At 51.0% G+C, this 20000-nt stretch overlaps 1 protein-coding gene across 1 annotated transcript in view; it reads left to right on the forward strand.

Moving 5' to 3' along the window:
- maml3 (mastermind-like transcriptional coactivator 3) overlaps positions 1-20000 on the forward strand; it is a gene marked incomplete at its 5' end in the record, with an annotated part of 95853 nt that overhangs the window by 41767 nt on the left and 34086 nt on the right. The window contains 3 exons of the mRNA XM_079730387.1: positions 5445-6197; positions 6240-6380; positions 8123-9109. Coding sequence (XP_079586513.1) covers positions 5445-6197; positions 6240-6380; positions 8123-9109 — 1881 coding nt within the window. The remainder of the gene's footprint in view (positions 1-5444; positions 6198-6239; positions 6381-8122; positions 9110-20000) is intronic.

Genomic DNA, 20000 nt, shown 5'->3' on the forward strand with positions numbered 1-20000 from the left:
CCTTGTGTCTAGTGTTACGTTTAAGTTTTGTGGTTTGGTAGGCCCAAAAAGACAAGCTTATGTTTAAATGTTAAATCTGCTTTGAGGATCAAACAACCGCCATGCTAACCGTGTAGCTAAAAAGCACCAAGACCCATCGGCTGCATCCGAATACTCATAATTGACTGCAGGGGCGTAGGAATGAGTTTAACATTGGGGGGGACACATATCGGAAACCTGACAGATCCGGTATAATTTTTAGGTGGGACAAATGCGCCTGTCTCCGATATTGTAGGGGACACGTCCCCTCCGTCCCCCCCGGTTCCTACGCCCTTGCTTGACTGCTATATATATTTGTAGTACGTCACAAATATAGTGCGTCCGAATGTACGCATTGTGCAGGAGGCAGGTAGGTCACTACGCTATCCCATAATTCAGTCGGAGTCTGGTAACCGAAGAAGAAGAACGCTGCGGTGGAAAAAAAAAAAATCTGCAAATTAGCGCAGGTGACTTTTTGCCGGCATCTGATGTGCAGCGCACAGAGGGGAAATACGTAATCTCCAAACATCCGGTGGCAATTCGGTGGTGTTCGGAGGCGTTCGGAGGCGTTCTACGCATAGCTGTAGAACGTACTACATTAACGGTCAAGTAGTAGACACTGCACAGAAATAGTATATACTTAGTATTCGGATGCACCCATGGATTAGCTAGCATGCTAGCTGCCTGAGCCAGTTCGTGGACTAGCTAGCACGCTAGCTGCCTGAGCCAGTCCTGTCTATGTTCTATTCATTCCTGTTAGAAATTGCACATTTATCGCTCAGACTATCATGTTTGTACGCCCCTCTCTTTCGAACCGAGACACTGATTTGCGATGGTGGTTAGGGGTTAAGGTGGTCTTCTCTCATTAACGGTCAGACTGTTCAGGAAAACCCTGCTTTAGAAGATGCAATCAAACAGCTATGTGTGGGTGTATGGGTGTACATTGCAATTGGCAATCTTTTCCAACACAAACACGTGTGTACGCAAACACACACGTAACCACACACAACTTCACAGAGTCACAAATATATCGGCTTATTTAATATCTGCTTTATTTGATTGATTAATTTCACAGTTGGATGGGCAATGGAAACGCACACACACACACACACACTTACACGCACGTGCACACTTACACACACAAACACGTGCACACACATACAAACACAGACTCTATCAATCAATGACTAAAAATGAAAATTGATGGCAATTAGTAGCATGCTATAATTCCATGTACGTGTGTTTTGAATGTGGGTGGGCTTTGGGGGTCGGTATACAAGGTCTATTTAAACTCTTGATTACAGACAGACACAGACCAGCATACCTTTTCATACCATACCATATTCCCACTAGACCACCACCATCACAATCACCACCACGCTCATCGCTATTACAACCACCGCCACTATCACCATCACGATCACAACCACCATCACCACCATTATAATCAACATCAACATCACCACCACCACTTTCACCAGCCGGCACATAACCTAACCATCGGCACCACCCACCCCAACAACACCACCACCACCACCACCACCTTCACCACCAGGCACGCACCGTCCACATTGCGTCCAGGTTGCGTATGACGATTTTGACAAATATAAAATAAGCAATTCTTAGCCCTTCATAATTTCCACGGCTCTTTTTGAAGTCAATATTGCTTTCTTTAGGATATGAAATGGATTATGAATTCAATATTTTTTACCAGGCCCCGAGATAATAGTGTGAGTGAGAAGGAGAGGGAGGGAGGGAGACAGGGAAGGTAGAGGGAGAGAGGCAGACAAGAGAGGGGCAGAAGCACATAAGAGATGGCTATAGAGATAGAGAAGAGGAGGTGAGTGAGAAGGAGGAGGCTAGGACAGGGAGGTGGAGAGGAGGAGGAGGAGGAGGAGGGGGAGACAGGAGAGGAATGGGAGTAGGCTCTGCACAATGCAACAGAGGAGCAGGTTGCTATAACAACAGCACCTTAGTGGTGCCATCTCTTTCTTCCTCTATCTGTTCCTCGCTCTCTCTTTGAATTACCCTCTCGTCGTCTGCTCCCTGCTGTCATATGGCAAGCTCGCTTTCTGTCTCTCTGTCTCTGTCTCTCTCTCGCTCTCTCTTTCTCTCTCTCGATCTCTTGATCTCTCTCTCCTCTCGATCTCTCTTTCTCGCTCTCTCTCTCTCAAACTCTGTCTCTCTCTGTATCTCTGTATCTCTCTTTCTCTGTCTCTATCTCTGTCTCCCTCTCTCTCTCTCCACCTCCTCCCTATCTTTATCTTCCCGTTGCAAGTCTACTCAAAAAAGCGTCTCTCTCTCTCGCTCTCTCTCTCTCTCTCTCTCTCTCTCTCGCTCTCTACCTCACCCTGCCTCCCTCAGTGCTAGTTAGTAGCTTCCCGCCTGCCACTCGTGTCTCCATTGACTAGCTGTCAGCAGGTGTAAAATAGACATGGGAAAAACAAGTAAGATCGCTCTCATTTTGTTATGCTTGCTCTTTTTCCTTTTTTTGTTTTACGTCTCCCTCTCTCACTCTCGCTCTCCGCCTCTCTCATGCGTTGCCCTTTTTTTTTTGCACAGCAGTCGGATTAAAGCGTTTCAGCTTTTTGACATCAGACCCTCTTAAAAATCAATGTCTCTCATTTCCGTGATTGAAAAGCGGCCCATTTCCAATGGTAATACACAAACAAAGAAAGGGTGATGCTGGATAGTAGCACTCGTTGAAATAAATCAGGACATTTTTTCGTTTGGTCTGGGGGGGACATTTGCTTCCTGGAAATTGTTTTAATTTATTCCTTAATTATGGTCTTCACACAATTTGTTGACACGAAAATAAAATAAAGCAAATTCTATAAAAAAAAACAGTTGATTAAAAGAAAGGTTGAGCTTTCTGTGAGGGTTGACCTGTTGTGAATCAATCCTTCAATTAAAATGATTTCTCTTGACACATGTATGTCAACTTATTGTCTATTTTTTGTGAAATTGTTACCCCAGGACCCACACTTAAGCTTAAAATATTGTTCATCTGACTGATGTAAGTCCTTAAAATATATTTTGGAAAACATTTGCACAAAGACTTACGGTTGAACCACGTGCCACTAAATACAATGTGACTCTGCACTACTAGTAAGTATCTCATTTTAAATAGCCATCAAGGACACACGAGCCATTCATGCCATAGCCGTTAGTGGTTAACTTCGCCTTGAGAGCCTCTCTTCTCCCTCTCTCCTGAGTTCACCCTGGGTAACTCACTGTGTTTTGTGTTATCCTTGCCTTGTTTTCTCCCTCGAACATCCCCCCATCTCGCAGCACGCAATGGGCTCAGATATCACAAACCCCTTAATTGACCCAGTAATTGATACATGTCTTTAAAGTTGGGCTTTAAAGGTGAGTCCCGACTGTGTTATTACAAACGTGAGTCAGCCACGGTGAAGGGAAGAGTGTATGCAACACGCTCCAGCCTGAACGGCTGTATTGCGGTTGATGAATGCGTATTGGCTGGCTCTGAAATGCCTCGGGTACAACGATACGTTTGGCTGTTGATGGTAATGCCGTTTACTACCATCTATTAGTGTTTATTGTGCCCCACTGACATGCCGAGGATCGGTGCCCAAGCATTCTATACATTATACATAGCATCCTAATGGTTGATGTATATTACATCTGTTAGATTGACAGCCCACCAATGTGACCACGGAGCTGGGCAGGAGCAAGATGGACAAATATTCACACGCACGCATGCATGCTTGCATGCGGATAGACAGCCAGACGGACAGACAGACACACACACACTAAGCCATCTTTCTACCAATTATTGTCCAGGTAATACCGTGCATGTGTTTGTGTGTGTGCCTGCCTGCGTGTGTGAGTGTGTGTGTGTGTGTGTGCGCGCGTGTGTGCTTGTGTGAGAGCGCACAGGAGTGTTGTCCAGGCTCAGGGTCAGAATATAATCTGAATACATTTTGTCTGCTGTTCCGTCTGAATAACAATGAGGCCAAGGCTCCGAGGCAGCCTTGACTTGTATACATGTTCGGCGCGCGTGTGTGCTTGTGTGTGTCTGTGTGTGTTGTGCGTCCAGCGTGCCGGTGTGTGTTGGAGACGGTTGGTCTCAATTGTCGATCGTAAACATTTGCCGCGTGTGTGTTGTTTCTTGGCTTCCCGTCTCATCTTGAGATCTCCTACCCGCGCGTCGAGGTCAGGATAATGCGCGCGGATCCTCTGTTAGGAGGGAGCCATGTTTTCCTTGTCTGCACCTCCTAAGTATATATATATACACCGGGACCGTCGCCCTCCCGCCCGGCCAGTCTGTCCTCCAGACCGGAGCCGGAACCCTGTCGTAATCTCCTCCCTGCCTCGCCGGAGGGGTGAGGGAGAAGGGGTGGGAGAGGGAGAGGGGTTGGGAGAGTGGGTGAGAGAGAGAGAGAGCCGGGTGAGAGAGGAGGTGAGAGAGAAGAGATGAGAGGGAAGTGGTGAGAGAGGAGAGGAGCGAGGGAGCCGGGTGAGAGAGAAGGGGTGAGAGAAGGAGTCGGGTGAGTGAGGGAGGGGTTGAGGGAAGCGGTGAGAGGGTTAGCCGGGTGAGAGAGAGGGAGGGGAGGCGGGTGGTCGCGGTGGTCGGTGGCCACTGGGGGTCTCGGGGCGGGGCTCGTCGGCACAAAACCAAACTGAACTTTCTGATGGCGCCCGGCGTTTCATGAGCAGTGATGAGACCTTCCTCTCTCGTCTGAGCACTCTTCTTCTCCTCATGCCCCCCCCGCCCCCCCCTGCTGTCTCCGTCGCCCTCCCTCTGAGGAGAACCTGTCTGGATCTGTCCTGCTAGAACCAGTCATGAAGCAGGCGGCTCGCTTTGATGCCCCCCCCCCCCCCCAACACCCCCTCACTATTAGTTTGTCTAGTGTGTGTGTGTGTGTGTGTGTGTGTGTGCGTCCTGTGTGTTTTCGATCCTAAATATAACTTGAATGAGTACGACCCGTACTCCAGGTAAAGTGCCCCCAAAGATTGCTTTTCCTTTTTTTCAGGTCATCCGGCATGAATCATATTTTCCACTTAAAACTTTTTTCTAATCTCCTCATTATTATGGTTTCGTTTTTCTGCTGAATATTCATTTGAATTTTAATTCGCTGTGTGGTCGACGCTGCAGAAAAACACAGAGTTACACTGTAAAGCTAACCCCCATGTCTTCTCCCTCTCGCGCTCCCTCTCTCCCTCTCTCTCTTTCTCTCCCTCCCTCCCTCTCTCTCCCTCCCTCCTCCTCTCCCTCTCTCTACCCCCCCTCTCTCTCCCTCTCTCTCTCCCTCCCTCCCCCTCTCCCTCTCTCTCTACCCCCCCCCTCTCTCTCTTCCTCTCTCTCTCTCTCTTCCTCTCTCTCTCTCTCTCCCCCCCCTCTCCCTCTCTCTCTCTCTCTCTCTCTCTCTCTCTCTCTCCCCCCCCTCTCTCTCTCCCTACAGCTCCAGGAGACGGTGAAGAGGAAGCTGGACAGCGCTCGCTCGCCGCTCAACGGCGACCAGAACGGGATCTGCGACGGGGGCGGCTACTCCCCGTCCACCAAGCGGCTGCGGAAGGAGGGCGTGGCCGGCCTGGACGCCCTCAGCGGCCTCGCCAACAACGCCAACAACAACAACAACGGCAACAACGGCGCCGGTGGCTGCCTGCCGCCCATCTCGCCCCACCACCACCAGATGGACATCAAGCCTCTCCTGGGAGGCTCCAACGCCAACGCCGCCGCCGCCGCCGCCGCGGGTAACCACCACCACAACAACAACAACAGCCACCACCACCACCATCACCACGGCAACAGTAACAACCACGTCCCGGGACGGCCGGGCGGGGGGGATGAGGGGCGGGGCAAGAACGGCGGTGGCGGCGGCGGGCACCTGTCGGAGCTGAAGCTGAACGGCTCCCTGGACCTGGAGGACGGCTTCTCCCTGCTCAAGGACCTGAAGCAGGAGCCGCTGGACGACACGGGCGGCATGGAGTCCTCGGACCCGCAGTCGCTGTCCAACCAGAACAAGCTGTTCTCCGACATCAACCTCAACGACCAGGAGTGGCAGGAGCTGATCGACGAGCTGGCCAACACCGTGCCCGAGGACGACATGCACGACCTGTTCAACGAGGACTTTGAGGACAAGAAGGAGCTGGAGTTCTCCGGCCGGCCGGCAACCAATCAGACGCCAGGGCCCCAGGAGACGCCGCAGAGCAACGCGGGAGGAGGAGGAGGAGGAGGAGGAGGAGGAGGAGGAGGAGGCGGGAACGTGTCGGGGGCGACGACGACGGGGGGAGGGTCGTCGGCGGCGACGGCACAGCCCCCCAACCCGCAGAGCCAGCAGTCCGCCCTGGGGCCCCCACAAGGGGCCCCCCAGCAGGGGCCAATGGGCTCGCCACAGGTCAGCACGGGTCACACGCCGACACACGACGCGTCGCGAGCGGCACACGGTGGGGGGGTCCGTCTCTGTCTCAGTCCGGCCATGCCGTCCCACTAAGGCCAGGAGGGTTGAGATTAAATACACATTATAGTTTAGGTACAAAACAAAATGATCGTCACAACACGGACGACTACGGATACGTTAAACACTGTGTATGTTTAAAGTGTCCGTAGCCGTAGACTACTAATTTACATTTACTTCAGGGCATTTAGCAGATGCTTTTATCCAAAGAGACTAACAATAATATACGACCTTTGGCAGATGAAAGGGAAACAACTCGCGGTCGGCACAGTAAGGAGTGTTCTAAGTTAGTGCCAAGCACTAACAATTTCTAGATTAGCCCATTCCCCGTATCAAACAAAAATAGCTTGGATAAGATGCTACAAAATGCTAAGTACTATTTAAGTTCAAGGACGTACAACTTACAATGAGTGCGGTCATTAAGTGCCAGGACGTGCAACACAAAACAAGTGCGTAAGAGAGTTGAGGGGGGGAGGCTATGCAGAGTCTAGGTGAACTCTCAACAAGTGAGTCTTGAGATTTTTGTGGAAAACTCGCTAGAAACTCAAAACAAAATGGGAGAGAGCTTCGACTGTCGAGGTGTCCCTGAGAAAAACACATCACCCTGAATGCTCCTGACGAACTGGTGTATGAATGTGTGATTGTTAGGCAATATTGTAAAGCACTTTGAGTGGCCACTGGTTAGAAAAACGCTGCATAAATGCAGTCCATTTAGCATGATCTGAGAGTCAAGGCCTCTCCGGTCAATGTCCTGAGGTCAATCCTTTTAGCCTTGTTTTGTTCGGAGTTTCTAGCCAGTACATCGGTTTCCGCGCCCCCATTAAGAGATCCAGGTTATGCTTCATCAAGACCCTGTTTTCCCCTTTCATGTTAAGGGTTTGTGTTAGTTTATGATCCTGCCGCAGTGAAGCTGCGGTTTCCCTCTTTCTCTTATCGAATACTGTCCCGGCACTGTCCCACGCTGGATTATGCGTCCATATATCTCTCATATCTCATATCCCGGGCAATAAGGGAGGGAACATCTTGTGTTTTCCTCTTGTTGATCGTCCTTTGCACAAACTCCTTTTCAATTATCGCAGAGACCTTCATCAGTGAAACAATGCTTTAAATAGATCTAATTAAAATCACTTTAATTTATTAACCAGGTGAGTGCGAATTAGCCTAATGCACGCGGTGGATTCTCATTAGTGGAGCAGCTACTGCTCTTTATCAGGGTAGCGTTTCACAATTATTATTCTTTTCCCTTGATTTTGCTGTTCACCTGAGGAGGTCTTAATTTAATGAGTTTTAATTTTACATCTTAACATTATCTATAAATGTGTGTGTGTTTGTGTGTGTGCAAGTGTGTCTGTGTGTGTGTGTTTGTGTGATTGCGTGGTGCATCGTACCATCTGTGACCCGTCATTCAGGTGGTGAGTTTTCTTTCAATTAGGCAGAAACACAGGAGGTCAATACCTTTTAAAACGACTAAATAAAGACTCCCCTCAGAAGGGAATGGTTACAGTGACACAGCCTGGCTTCTTAATAATCCGCTCTGCCAATGAAATGTTACCGGATCAGTCGAACACATTACAGACAACGCTGCGATGACATTTGGAAAACTAAATCCGAATCCACGTCTTCTAGGTTTCTCCGTCAGACCTAACACCCTCTCCTGTCCCCCCCCTCTCCCCCCCCACCAGGTGCGCCCCTCCTCCTCGGGCCCCCAGTTCGCCACGGCGGCCAACGGCACGCCGCCCCAACAGCCCCTGCAGCAGTCCCCCGCCGTCGCCATGGCGTCCGGCTCCCCCCTGCACAACTGCGTGGCGCGCTCCCCGCAGACGCCGACCCAGGGCCAGACGCAGACCGCCTCGCGCTCGGGCACGGGCTACATCATGAACCCGGGGCCCGGGGGCAACCAGGGGACCGCGGGGCCCGGCGGCACGGGGCTGGCCCCCGGCGGGCCCCAGGTGGGGCCCGTGACCCCTGAACTCTCCCTGGCGGAGCAGCTGAAAGCCATGGCGGCCCAGCAGCGGGCGAAGCTGATGCAGCAGCAGAAGCAGCAGCAGCAGCAGCAGCAGCAGCAGCAGCAGCAGCAGCAGCAGCAGCAGGGGGCCAGCTGGTCCCCGGCCGGCGCCCCCACCAGCCCCTACAGCACTGCCCCCTTCAGCCAGGACAAGCCCAACAGCCCCATGATGTACCCACCGCAAGCCTTCAACGCCTCCCAGGTCCCCATGGCGGCCGGCATGGCGCCCAACACGGGGCCCAAGGCCGCCATGAACAACTACCTCCCGCAGAGCCACGCCCACATGGGGCTGATGGGGCAGCAGCAGCAGACCAACGGGCCCGGCCCGAGCGCCCTCACCAAGCAGCAGCAGACGGCCGCCATGCTGTCCTACAACAACACCAAGCCGCTCAGCCACTTCAGCGCCGGCATGGGCGGCATGGGCGTCGGCATCGACCACATGGGCCAGAGGATGACCCCGCCCATGGGCGTGCCCAATCAGGTGAAGAACCCCATGATGCCGCCCTACATGGGCGGGGGGGTGAGCGGGGCCCCCGGGCAACCCCAGGGGCCCATCCCCGGGCAGACGGCCCACCTGAGCGAGGAGCAGAAGAGGATGATGCTGATGAAGCAGAAGGTGCTCAACCAGAATATGTCCTACAGCGCCCTGCAGCCTCATGGACAGGTAAGGGACTGCAGCTCGTTATATTATGCTAGAGTTTTTGCGCGCGCTCAACCTCAAGGTGTAGTTAACTGGGGCAATTGTTCAATGGAAAGTGTAGTATACTATACTATGCATGCAAATCAGTTATTAAATAGCCTTCACTGTTATTCAGGGCTGGTAGGTGCATTGACATTTTAAAATGAAAGGCAACTACTATTGGCTAGTTGAAAATAATAATCATCATTGAGATTAAGCATCTCTTCCAGTTTCCTAGCCAAGACAGGCAGTGGAAGTCTACAGTCACATATAGCATAGCTTACACACAAAACATAAGAAAAATAAAAAAGCTTAAACAGTCCGCAGGGGGGAAGGTGGATGTCAATATCGCAAGACATTTGGGGGCTTCAAGGAGGAGGGTAATATTAAGTTTGAGCAACAAAGTTTGAAGACATTTCGGGAGGCTCAAGGAGGAGAGTGAAGTGTAGTCTTGTGGTGAACTCTATAGACATAATTCACCATAGCCTACTGTGTTATTGACATGTTTTTGTTGTGTTATAGGACACTGTCTCTTTAAGATCACGTGACTTGTGTGTTGATATGCCGGTCGGCGCGATGTTTGAAGTTAACGTTTTTTATATGACAAAATGAACGACCTGCCGTTGCTTGTCGAGGTGAGAAATTGTCCCTTCCCTTATTTTATCGCAATTCATATAGTCTATAGACAGAACGTCTTACCTGGGAGAGTTTGTCGACGGCGGAGCCGTTATGTTTGAAAACATAACGTCTTACCTGGGCGAGTGTCGCTGCGGTGTGTGCGCATGTGAGTGTGTTCTTACCTTCGCGTGTGCCGATGGCGGAGCTGGTAAACGTCGTACCTGTGTGTGTGTGTGTGTGTGTGTGTGTGTGTGTGTGTGTGTGTGTGTGTGTGTGTGTGTGTCTGTGCATGCGTGCGTGTGTGAGCTTCTGTGTATGTGTCGCTGCCTTTGTGTTACCGTGCGGGTGCGGGTGCTTGTGTGTGTGTGTGTGTGTGTGTGTGTGTGTGTGCGTGTAGTGTGTGCGTTTCCGTGTATGTTTGTGTGCATGTGCGTGCTTGCGTGTGTGTTCTTACCTGCGCGTGTGCTGATGGCGGAGCAGTCACACGTCTTACCTGTGCCTGTGTGTGTGTGTGTGTGTGTGTGTGCGTGTGTGTGTGTGCGCGCGCGTGTGTGCGCTTCTGTGTATGTGCTGCTGCCTTTATAGTAGTAAGATTATATATATATTATGTGTTGGATCGCTGGTGAGTCCAGTTCATTGGCCGCTGGGCTGTCTGGCTGATCTGTTATGTGAGATATTATTTACTTGATTTGTATTTATTTAATGAATTAGTTTAACATGATATGAAACCAATACGATATTATCGTTATACATCCTTAATGTATAGCACTTCATCCACAATACAATACTAATGATGATAACGACGATACTAATATAATAACACCAACATAATTTGGATTATCATTATTTTCGTTATTACTACCATATTATCCTCCCTCGAGGATGGAGTAAGCTAGCGGTCTTTATGGTGGATCTGAGTAGTGGGAGGATCACTGGGGGCTGCGCGTGGAGCTCCAAGTGTCTGCTTTCAAGAATTCTTTCAGAGATGTGGGAGGTGTGGTGGGGAGTGGGGAGAATATGGCGGCAGTTGCCCCAGCAACAAGCCAGTGCTGGGAATAGGCATAGGAAAATGGCCTGTCTAGAGTATTGATGTCTCTGCAACACCAGCAATACTGTTGCCCTCCTCCTCCTCCTCCTCCTCCTCCTCCTCCTCCTCCTCTCCCCTTCTGTATCCCACACAGACACACACACACACACACACACAGATGCACACACACACACACGTATACAAACACACTGACACACATACACACAGAAACACATACAAACATCCATACACACACACACACACACACACACACACACACACACACACACACAAGTATACAAACAGACTGATACAGAAACACATGCAAACGCACACACACACACACACACGCACACAATCACACAAAAACACACACATGCACACACCCACACCCCAACCAAAGCTAAACGGCTTCTTAGCTCATATCCCCAATCTGTCACAGTTGACTGATGGCTAAGATTGGAGTGCTAAGCAAAGCTAGCTGCTGTCATTACCACAAGCCCACCGCAGGCAGTTTGTTTCCCCAGTCTAGCGGCCGGGCAGAGCCTTCCTGTGGCTGTCTGCACAGCCAGGTGGCATTCGATCACCGCCACCGTTTCTTCAGGGAACTCTGGGGCTGGTCATAAAGGAGTAGGGCGGCTGGGAGACTCAAAAGGGAAAGCGACAGGCTTTCGCTATCCCTCTCCGTTTTTTATTTACGGTGTCGAGCAATGTTTGGGAACTCACGGCCAGCATATCACTGTCTAATAAAAGTGTGTGTAGGTTTGTGAAGGTGTGTGTTGTTGTATGCGTGTGTTGGTGTAGGTGTGCATGTGTATCGATTAAGGTTTGTGTCGGTGTAGGTGTGTGTACGTTAGTGCAGATCTGTGTGTGTTCTGCGTTGGTGTAGGTGCGTGTTTGTGTCGGCGTGCGTGTGTTGGTGTGTTGGTGAATGTCTGTGTTGGTGTGTGTATGTGTGTGTGGATTTTGGTGTAGGTGTGTGTGTGTGTGTGTGTGTGTTAGTGTAGATGTATGTAGGTGTATTTACCTCCCTCTCTTCTCCCTCTATTTTTCATCTCTTCTCTCTGTTGTACTCCTACTGCTAATGATCCCTTGTTCAAATTCTCCTCCTCTCTCCCTATCTCTCTGTCTCTCTCTCTCTGTGTCTCTCGCCCCCCTCCCATTCTCTTCCCCCACTAGAGACACTCAGCACCAATAAAGGAGCAGATTTATTAAAATGGGGCCTTTGTGGCTTTTGCCCGGAGGTGTGTGTCTGTGTGTGTGTGTGATTGTGTGTGTGTGTGCGTGTGTGTGTGTGTGTGTGTGTGTGTGTGTGTGTGTGTGTTTCTGTCTCTGTGTGTCTGTGTGTTTTAGAAAACGAGGTAGGCAATGGTGAGATTTATTCGACAGAGTGGAGTCGAACGGGTGAAAGAGAGGAGGGGAGAGGAGAGGAGAGGAGGGGGGAGGGGGGGAGGAAGGGGGGAGAGGATGTCCAGAAGAGAAAGAGGGACGGAGGAGGGAGGAAACGGAGAGATGTATCTGAACCATGGCGAGGCGAGGAACATACAACGTATGATTGGTACAGAGGAGAACTGAAAGGGCCCACGGCAAATTGTTGACAGGAAGTAGGGTGTAATTGCTTCAGTTGACTAATTTAACGTCATCAGTCTCTTCATTGGTGGGTCTTCGGCAACACAGGCGGACTTTAAATGGATAACGAAAATAAAAATATGTCCTGTGTGCCCGTTATTCGTCGGCGTTCTAGTTAAAGGTGCTGTAGGTGAAATTCTAGAGATTTAAAGAGAGCAGAAAAGGGCAGAAGAGAGCGCTACATTTAAACTACATAATGCACAAAAATCCAATCCCTTCCTGAGTGTATCTGCCATTGAGAAGTGATGCATTTCACGCAGCTGTGATTGACTGGCAAGATGATCCCCCGAGCCAATCACGGGAAAGATGCCCTGATTGGTCAGAAATGAGGAGGGAGCGATGTGAAACCTAATTTGCCCGGTACTGAGGCTGGTACAGTGACCTGGAAAGGGATATTCTGGCAGCGCATTTAACTCACTAATGGCTGACGGAGTGCCGTGCCATTTCTAACAAATGACACTCAAATGATAGCTCTTTACTCTTACATACAGCTGCTTTAATGCCGACTTGTTTGGATGGTTTCAGACGGGGATATTCCCATGGGTAAAGTCCCCGTGTGTGCGTGTGTGTGATTTGTGTGTGTGTGTGTGTGTGTGTGTGTTTCATACGGCACATTAGCCTTTGCTTCTTTATGTGTTCTCCCCAACAGGCACCACAAACATCTTTCCCTCCTCCCTGCCGCCCTCCATCTCAAGCTGTCCCTCTAGTGGCTGTTCCAGCTCTGTCCGTCTCATTCCCTTGTCTCTCTGTTTCCCTCTCCCCCTCTCTCTCTCTCTCTCTCTCTCTCTCTCTCTCTCTCTCTCTCTCTCTCTCTGTCTTTCACACCCTCTCTCCCTGTCTAAATATCTCTCTCACTCTGTCTCTCTCTCTGTCTCCCCCTGTCTTTCTGTCTCTCTCTGTCTCCCCCTGTCGGTCTGTGTCTCTCTGTCTCTCTGTCTCTCTCTCTGTCTCCCCCTGTCTGTCTGTGTCTCTCTGTCTCTCTCTCTGTCTCCCCCTGTCTGTCTGTGTCTCTCTGTCTCTCTGTCTCTCTCTCCATCTCCCACTGTCCCCTGTCTGTCTGTCTCTCTTTCTGTCTCCCCCTGTCTGTCTGTGTCTCTCTGTCTCTCTCTCTGTCTACCCCTGTCCCCTGTCTGTCTGTGTCTCTATCTCCCTGTCTCTCTCTCTGTCTCCCCCTGACTGTCTGTGTGTGAGTTAATCCAGTTAGCAGCTGCTCAGGGAAACTTCTGCCCCGCTCCTCAAAAGCTTGTTAGTCAAGCCTTAATTGTTGCTCCCTCATTTTGCATATCGCCATGACGCTAATTTATGCCTGTCGTCGCGGTAACTGTCGCGGCGAGGGAGGAGGTCTCTGCACGAACGGCAAGGCAAGCATGTGCACGTATGACTGTGTGTGTGTGTGTGTGTTTGTGTGTTTGTGTGTTTGGGGTTTTGGTGTTAGCATTCTTGTGCGACGGATTAGGGTTGTTGCACAATTGTGCGGGTAGCTACGCGAAGCCGGCACAGCGGGGGCGTGTCCCGGGGGTTTTCTGAGTGATGATTGGACGGGAGGAGATTGACAGGGGTGGAGATAAACCTCAGGAGGAGTGATGTTGGTTTCACCCTGATAAATTGGTGAGATGGCTCCGACACCGTGTGTCTGTTTACGTGTGTGTGTGTGTGTGTGTGTGTGTGCGTGCGTGCGTGCGTGCGAGCATGCCATGGTGTGCATGCAAGTGTGTCCCTCTGTGGGTGTTTGTGTGTGTGTGGGTGTTTGTTGGTCTGTGTGCGTGCGTGTGCGTGTAAGCGTGCTGTGGTGTTCATGTGCGTGTGTGTGTGTGTGTGTCCCTCTGTGTAGGTCTGTGTGCGTTTGGGAGGGAGAGTGTCTGCGTGTACGTTTACAGGGACCGCAACAACAAGCTGTACCAGTGCTAATATACCCATGTGTCAGACGGGCAAACACAAGCAGACACACACACAGAAAGCCCCCAATGCAACATATACTCTCCTCCCTCTCTCTCTCTCTCCCTCTCTCTCTCTCTCTCTCGTGTCTCTGGCTCTATCTCTGTCTTTCTCTCCGTCTCTCTTTCTCTGTGTGTCTCTCTGTCTCTGTTTCTCTCTCGCTCTGTCTCTGTGTCTCTGTCTGTGTGTGTCTCTCTCTCTCTCTCACTCTCACTCTCACTCTCACTCTCACTCTCACTCTCTCCCTCTCCCTCTCCCCCTACCTCCCTCTATCTCTCTCCCTCTCTCTCTCCCTCCCTCCCTCCCCTCCCTCCCTCCCTCTCTCTCAGCATGGTGTGGTTATGTCTGCTTTCATTGTTGTACCGGTTCTATTTAATTATGTTATTCATCCAACTCCTCGACCTCGCCTCAAACAAAGCCCACTTTGTTCACAAGCACCAACCCACACATGCACTCTCAGAACCGCGAGGCCACTTTGTTACCTGTACCAGCCACGCTCTCTGTCTCTGTTCTCCTCTCTGTCTCATCCTCGTTCGTTTGCCTGCTTTTCTATCCCTCTCTCTCTCTCTCTCTCTCCCACCAAACATGTCCTGATTGGACAGCCATGCTGTGGCCATTATGTGTTATCGCTTTAACGCAGAGACACAATTATTACCCCTTTCTTGTCTCCCCCCCCATCTCCTCCAGGAAACCTCTCTACCAGTCCCCGTTTCCCTCAATCTCCTCTCCTTTCCTCGATCTTCATCGTCTCCCGTCATCCCCTCGCCCTAACCTCTCTCCCCCCGCCCCTCCTCTCCTCTCCTCCCCCACTCATCTCCTCCCCCTCTCCTGATCTCCTCCCTTTTCCTCCCCCTGTCCCCTCTTCCTTGCTCTTCATCTCCTCTCTTCCCCCTCTCCTCTCCCCTCCCCCCTTCTTCGTTCCTCTCCAATCTGCTGCTCTTCGAATCCTCTCCTCATGCCTTCGCTTGTCTCTCCTCCTCCTCCTCCTCCTCCTCCTCCTCCTCCTCCTCTTTATCTCGGTAACCACCCTTTCTTCTCTGTGCTAAGGTGGCCGGTAGCGCTGACCTCCAGTCCCCTACACCCAATCAATACATGTGTGTGCGTGCATTTGTGTGTGTGTGTGTGTGTGCGTGCATGTGTGTGTCGTCTGTCAGCTGAAGTGTGTTGTCTGTCAGCCCGCTGGTTGAGCATCACCAACTGCAGTGGGAAGGAAAACAATCCCTCTCCGGATCCGTTTGGTGTGGCGGTGGTGTTGGCGGTGATTCTGGGGAGAAGACAGACGTAGAGTATCTAGAGCCCACGGACACGCCCCTGGGCTGTGGAGGCAGGGTGGGCCAGGGAACGTATCCATCGTTGGCCCACCCAGACAACAGGCTGCAGGCCACTTCTGCTGCTACCACTGCTGGGCTATTCACCAGGACGGAGAGGATTGTTCGAGTTGTGCATCCGCAGCCTCCATTATGTTCTTATGTGTGCGTCCGGTTGGAAAGTGTTTTAATCCCTGCCTTGACTTTGTGTGTCTGTGTGTGTTTGCCAAGGTGCTGTGCGATCATGATGACTGATGACCAGCCGTGTTTATTAGTGAGACAGGAGGATCCATTATCTCTCTCCAGTTCCACATTCATGTTTACATTTTTGTCCGTACAGCAGCGACGCAGGGAGAAACCTTACCCAGTGCATGTGTGCGTGTGTGTGTGTGTGTGTGTGTGTGTGTGTGTGTGTGTGTGTGTGTGTGTGCGTTTGCGCACGCATCAAGCGATCAGTGCTTAGATTTTGATATGTATAATAGATCTGCACATGTAGAGCTACTGTTTGGATTTGCTCAAGTGGGAAGCCTCCGTTGGTGTCTGTGTGTGTTCTGGATGCGTGTGTGTATCGACGGGGTGTTTGTTTGCGTGTGTGCATGCGTGCATGTGTGTTTGTGTGGGGGGGGGGGGGGGTCATTCTTATGCTGTGTCTGAGGGCCAGAGGGAGGCAGGGAGATGCAGTCATAAGGCTGCATACTAAACAGACTGCTGTCACCCTGCCAGCATCACACACACACACACACACACACACACACACACACACACACACAGACACACACACACACACACACACACACACACACACACACACACGCACACACACACACACCACAGAGCTCCACACGCTCTTCCCAACACATGCTTGGATGCTCTACCTCTCATGCACATATGCAGTTTTGCTGGGACACATACACACACCACACACACAACACACACACACACACACACACACACACACACACACTCTTTCCCCATGCCAGATCAAATTTTGGCTGCCTCACTCGGCTGCCAGTTGCCATGGAAACCATAGCCCACAGCACCTTGCAACCCAAATCAATGGCAGCTACAAGATGAGGGTAGGCAGGGATAGTGTGTGTCTGTGTCTGTTTCTGTGCGTGTGCATACTTAGGTCTGTGTATGTGGCCGCGTGTGTGTGCGTGTGTCGGTGCCTGAGTGTCTTTGTTTCCCTATAAACATTTCATGTTTTCTACTGTAATAAAAAACAGGTTAAGGCTCATGAGTCAGGGCAGCATGACTTCTACCACATTATCTGCGGATCGCTGTACGAATCATCCGAAGAGGAACACATTGCAACACCACACCGATAACACACTGACAGAGAGAGAGAGAGAGAGAGAGAGAGAGTGTGTGTGTGTGTGTGTGTGCGTGCGTGCATGTGTGAGAGGTGTGTGTGTGTGTGTGTGTTGGCAGGAGGATGCACAGTGAGGTCAGTGTTTCCATTTAGCAACAGCGTGTTTGTCCCAACATACTAATCACCCCCTTGTTTGTAGGGACCGGTCCGAATGCGGCCAACAAACGCGTGAACGCACACACACAGACACACACACACACACACAGACACACACACACACACACACACACACACACACACACACACACAGACACACACACACACACACACACACACACACACACACACACACACACGCACGCACAGACATAGACAGACACACACACACACAAATTAGGGACAACACAGATGTGACCGGCTGCCCTTGTCCATGAAACACCCCCCCTCTACCCCATCTGCTCAGTCAGATAATAAGACACACACACACACACACACACACACACACACACACACACACCCCATGCTTATTGCTAACACTAGTCACTAGTGCTTAGTGACAGCCCCTAGCAGGTACATGTGAGCGAGGACAACAAACGAGCCAACCGGGTCTGGTCGTGTCACATGGTGTGCGTGTGTGTGTGCACGGCCGGTGTGTGCGCACGTGTGTATGCGTGCGTGTAGGAACATGCAAGCCGTCACCCAACAGAGAACAAACGCGAGGCGTCGAAAAGGTGAGGGGTCTTCACCACGCGAGGAGCAGGCAGGAGGAGACGGGTTTGGAGGATTTTGACTCGTTCTTACAGGGGGGGTACACACACACACACACACACACACACACACACACACACACACACAAAACGGCTGCGACACCCACTAATCCGGGAGAGTGAGAGAGAGGGAGAGAGAGTGAGAGAGATTAGGCACACGCACGAGAAATATGGGAAAAAATGTGGTAGAAAAGGAGGCAGATGGGAGGGGAGATGGATGGGAGGAGCGAGGGAGGAGAGAGAGACGGAGAGGAAGAAAGAAGAGGAAGGGGGGAGGAGGAGGAGGAGGAGGTGTGTGGTACTGATTGACTGATGGTGTGTGTCAGATTGTAGTGGTGCTGCACATTACCACCGCGGCATCCTGCGTGCTGTTTGTGTTTTCAGCCATGCCTATAATGGTGTAGCACTTGGAGCTGTAGTTCCTCCAGGTCCGCGCACCCTTCTTCCCCCTCCCCCTCCTCCTCCTCCTCCCTCTCCTCCTCCTCCTCCTCCTCCTCCTCCTCCTCCTCCTCATCATTGCCTCCTCTGTTCACAGCCTCTGTACCCTCCTCCTCCTCCTCCTCCTCCTCCTCCTCCTCCTCCTCCTCCTCCTCCTCATCATCATTACCTTCTCTGTACCCTCCCTCCTCCTCCTCCTCCTCCTCCTCCTCCTCCTCCTCCTCCTCCTCCTCCTCCTCCTCATCATCATTACCTTCTCTGTACCCTCCCTCCTCCTCCTCCTCCTCATCATCATTACCTCCTCTGTACCCTCCCTCGCCCCTGTCCTCTCGACCCACTCTGCTCGCTGGTTTGATCCCTCCATCTGTCCCTCCCCCCTTCCTATCCGTCTCCCCCCTCCCTAACCGTCTCGCCCCTCCGACCGCCCGCTCCCTCACTCCAAGCCCTCTCCCCTCCTCTACCCTCCTTACCCTCCCTCCTCTCTCTCTCTCTCGTCCCCTCGTTTTTTCTGCATCTGCTCGTTTACTGGTGTTCTTTCTTATTCCTCTCCCTCTCATTGCTCCCGCTCTCTCCCGCTCTCTTTTGCGGCTGCTATTCTGCCTCTCTCTCTCTCTTTCTCTTTCTTCCGTGCGTGCTCACTCTTTCGCACCCGCTCTCACTCTCACTCTCCCTCAATCCCTCTCTCTGTGTCTCTCTCTCTCATGCTCGCTCACTCCCCGCAGGGCTCTCGCCCTCTCCCTCTCTTCTCTTCTCTGCTCTTTATTTCAAACCAAAACCGAGCCAAGGAAATTTGAACCCTGAGAAGGGTGATTGATGGTTGCGCAGAGTGCTCTCTCTCTCTCTTGCTCCCTCTGTCTCTATCTCTCTCTCTTTCTCTCGGTGTCTCTCTCTGTGTCTCTCTCTCTCCCTGTGTCTCTGTCTCTGTCTCTGTCTCTCTCTCTCTCTCTCTCTCTCTCTCTCTGTGTCTCTGTCTCTGTCTCTCTGTCTCTCTGTCTCCCTCTCTCTCTCTCTCTCTCTCTCTCTCTCTCTCTCTCTGTGTCTCTGTGTTTCTTTCTCTCTGTCTCCCCCTCTCTCCCTTTAACTGTCTCTCTATTTCCTTGTGCCCCCTTCCCACTTAGTTCGAGCACGTTCACACACGGTAGCAAACAAACACATGAACGCACACACAGCGTGCGTATGGGGAAGAGCTCTGGTTTTCTTCTCCCTCTTTTCCTGTGAAACGGGTAATGATTTCAAATGGTCCAGATTCCAACCCTAAATACTACTTAGATTACACCACTGGAAGTAATTATAGGATCCCTTTAAAAGTTCCTTTAACCTTAATAAAGGGCAGAAAGTAACAGCGCAAAGTGTTTTTCTTGCACAAACACTTTTAAAGATCAGTGTAATTATTACATCTCATTTTCTTTTCCATCAACAATGTGTTGATGGGAAATGATGTTGTTTAGCCCAGGGCAGACCCATTTAGTGTCGCACACGTCCCTGTCTCGTCCAGAAAACCAATTCTGATAGTTTACAGAGCTGCCGCGTGTCTCCAGTCCACAGAAACAAGCACTCATTAATTGGGCCATTTGGGTTTGTTTCGTAAGGTGACCAACGATTATTAGTTTACAACATTAGAAAATGAGTTCTTGGCTGAATGTGAAGAACAAGTGTGTTGTGTTGTGTAGATGTATTGATAGGGATGATATAGTCTGAAACACTTTGACTTTTATAAAACGATTGTTATAAATTGTTTAAAAAGAAAAAGAAACCTTTCAGAGAGTTGGAGACAATATTTGGGGAACATTCTAGCTTGCAGCTGTTGTTGAGGAAGCAAGTTAATGCTCAAAGAGAAAAAGGG

Source organism: Pollachius pollachius, assembly GCF_949987615.1.
Source record: "Pollachius pollachius genome assembly, chromosome: 2".
NCBI classification, from domain to species: Eukaryota; Metazoa; Chordata; class Actinopteri; order Gadiformes; family Gadidae; genus Pollachius; species Pollachius pollachius.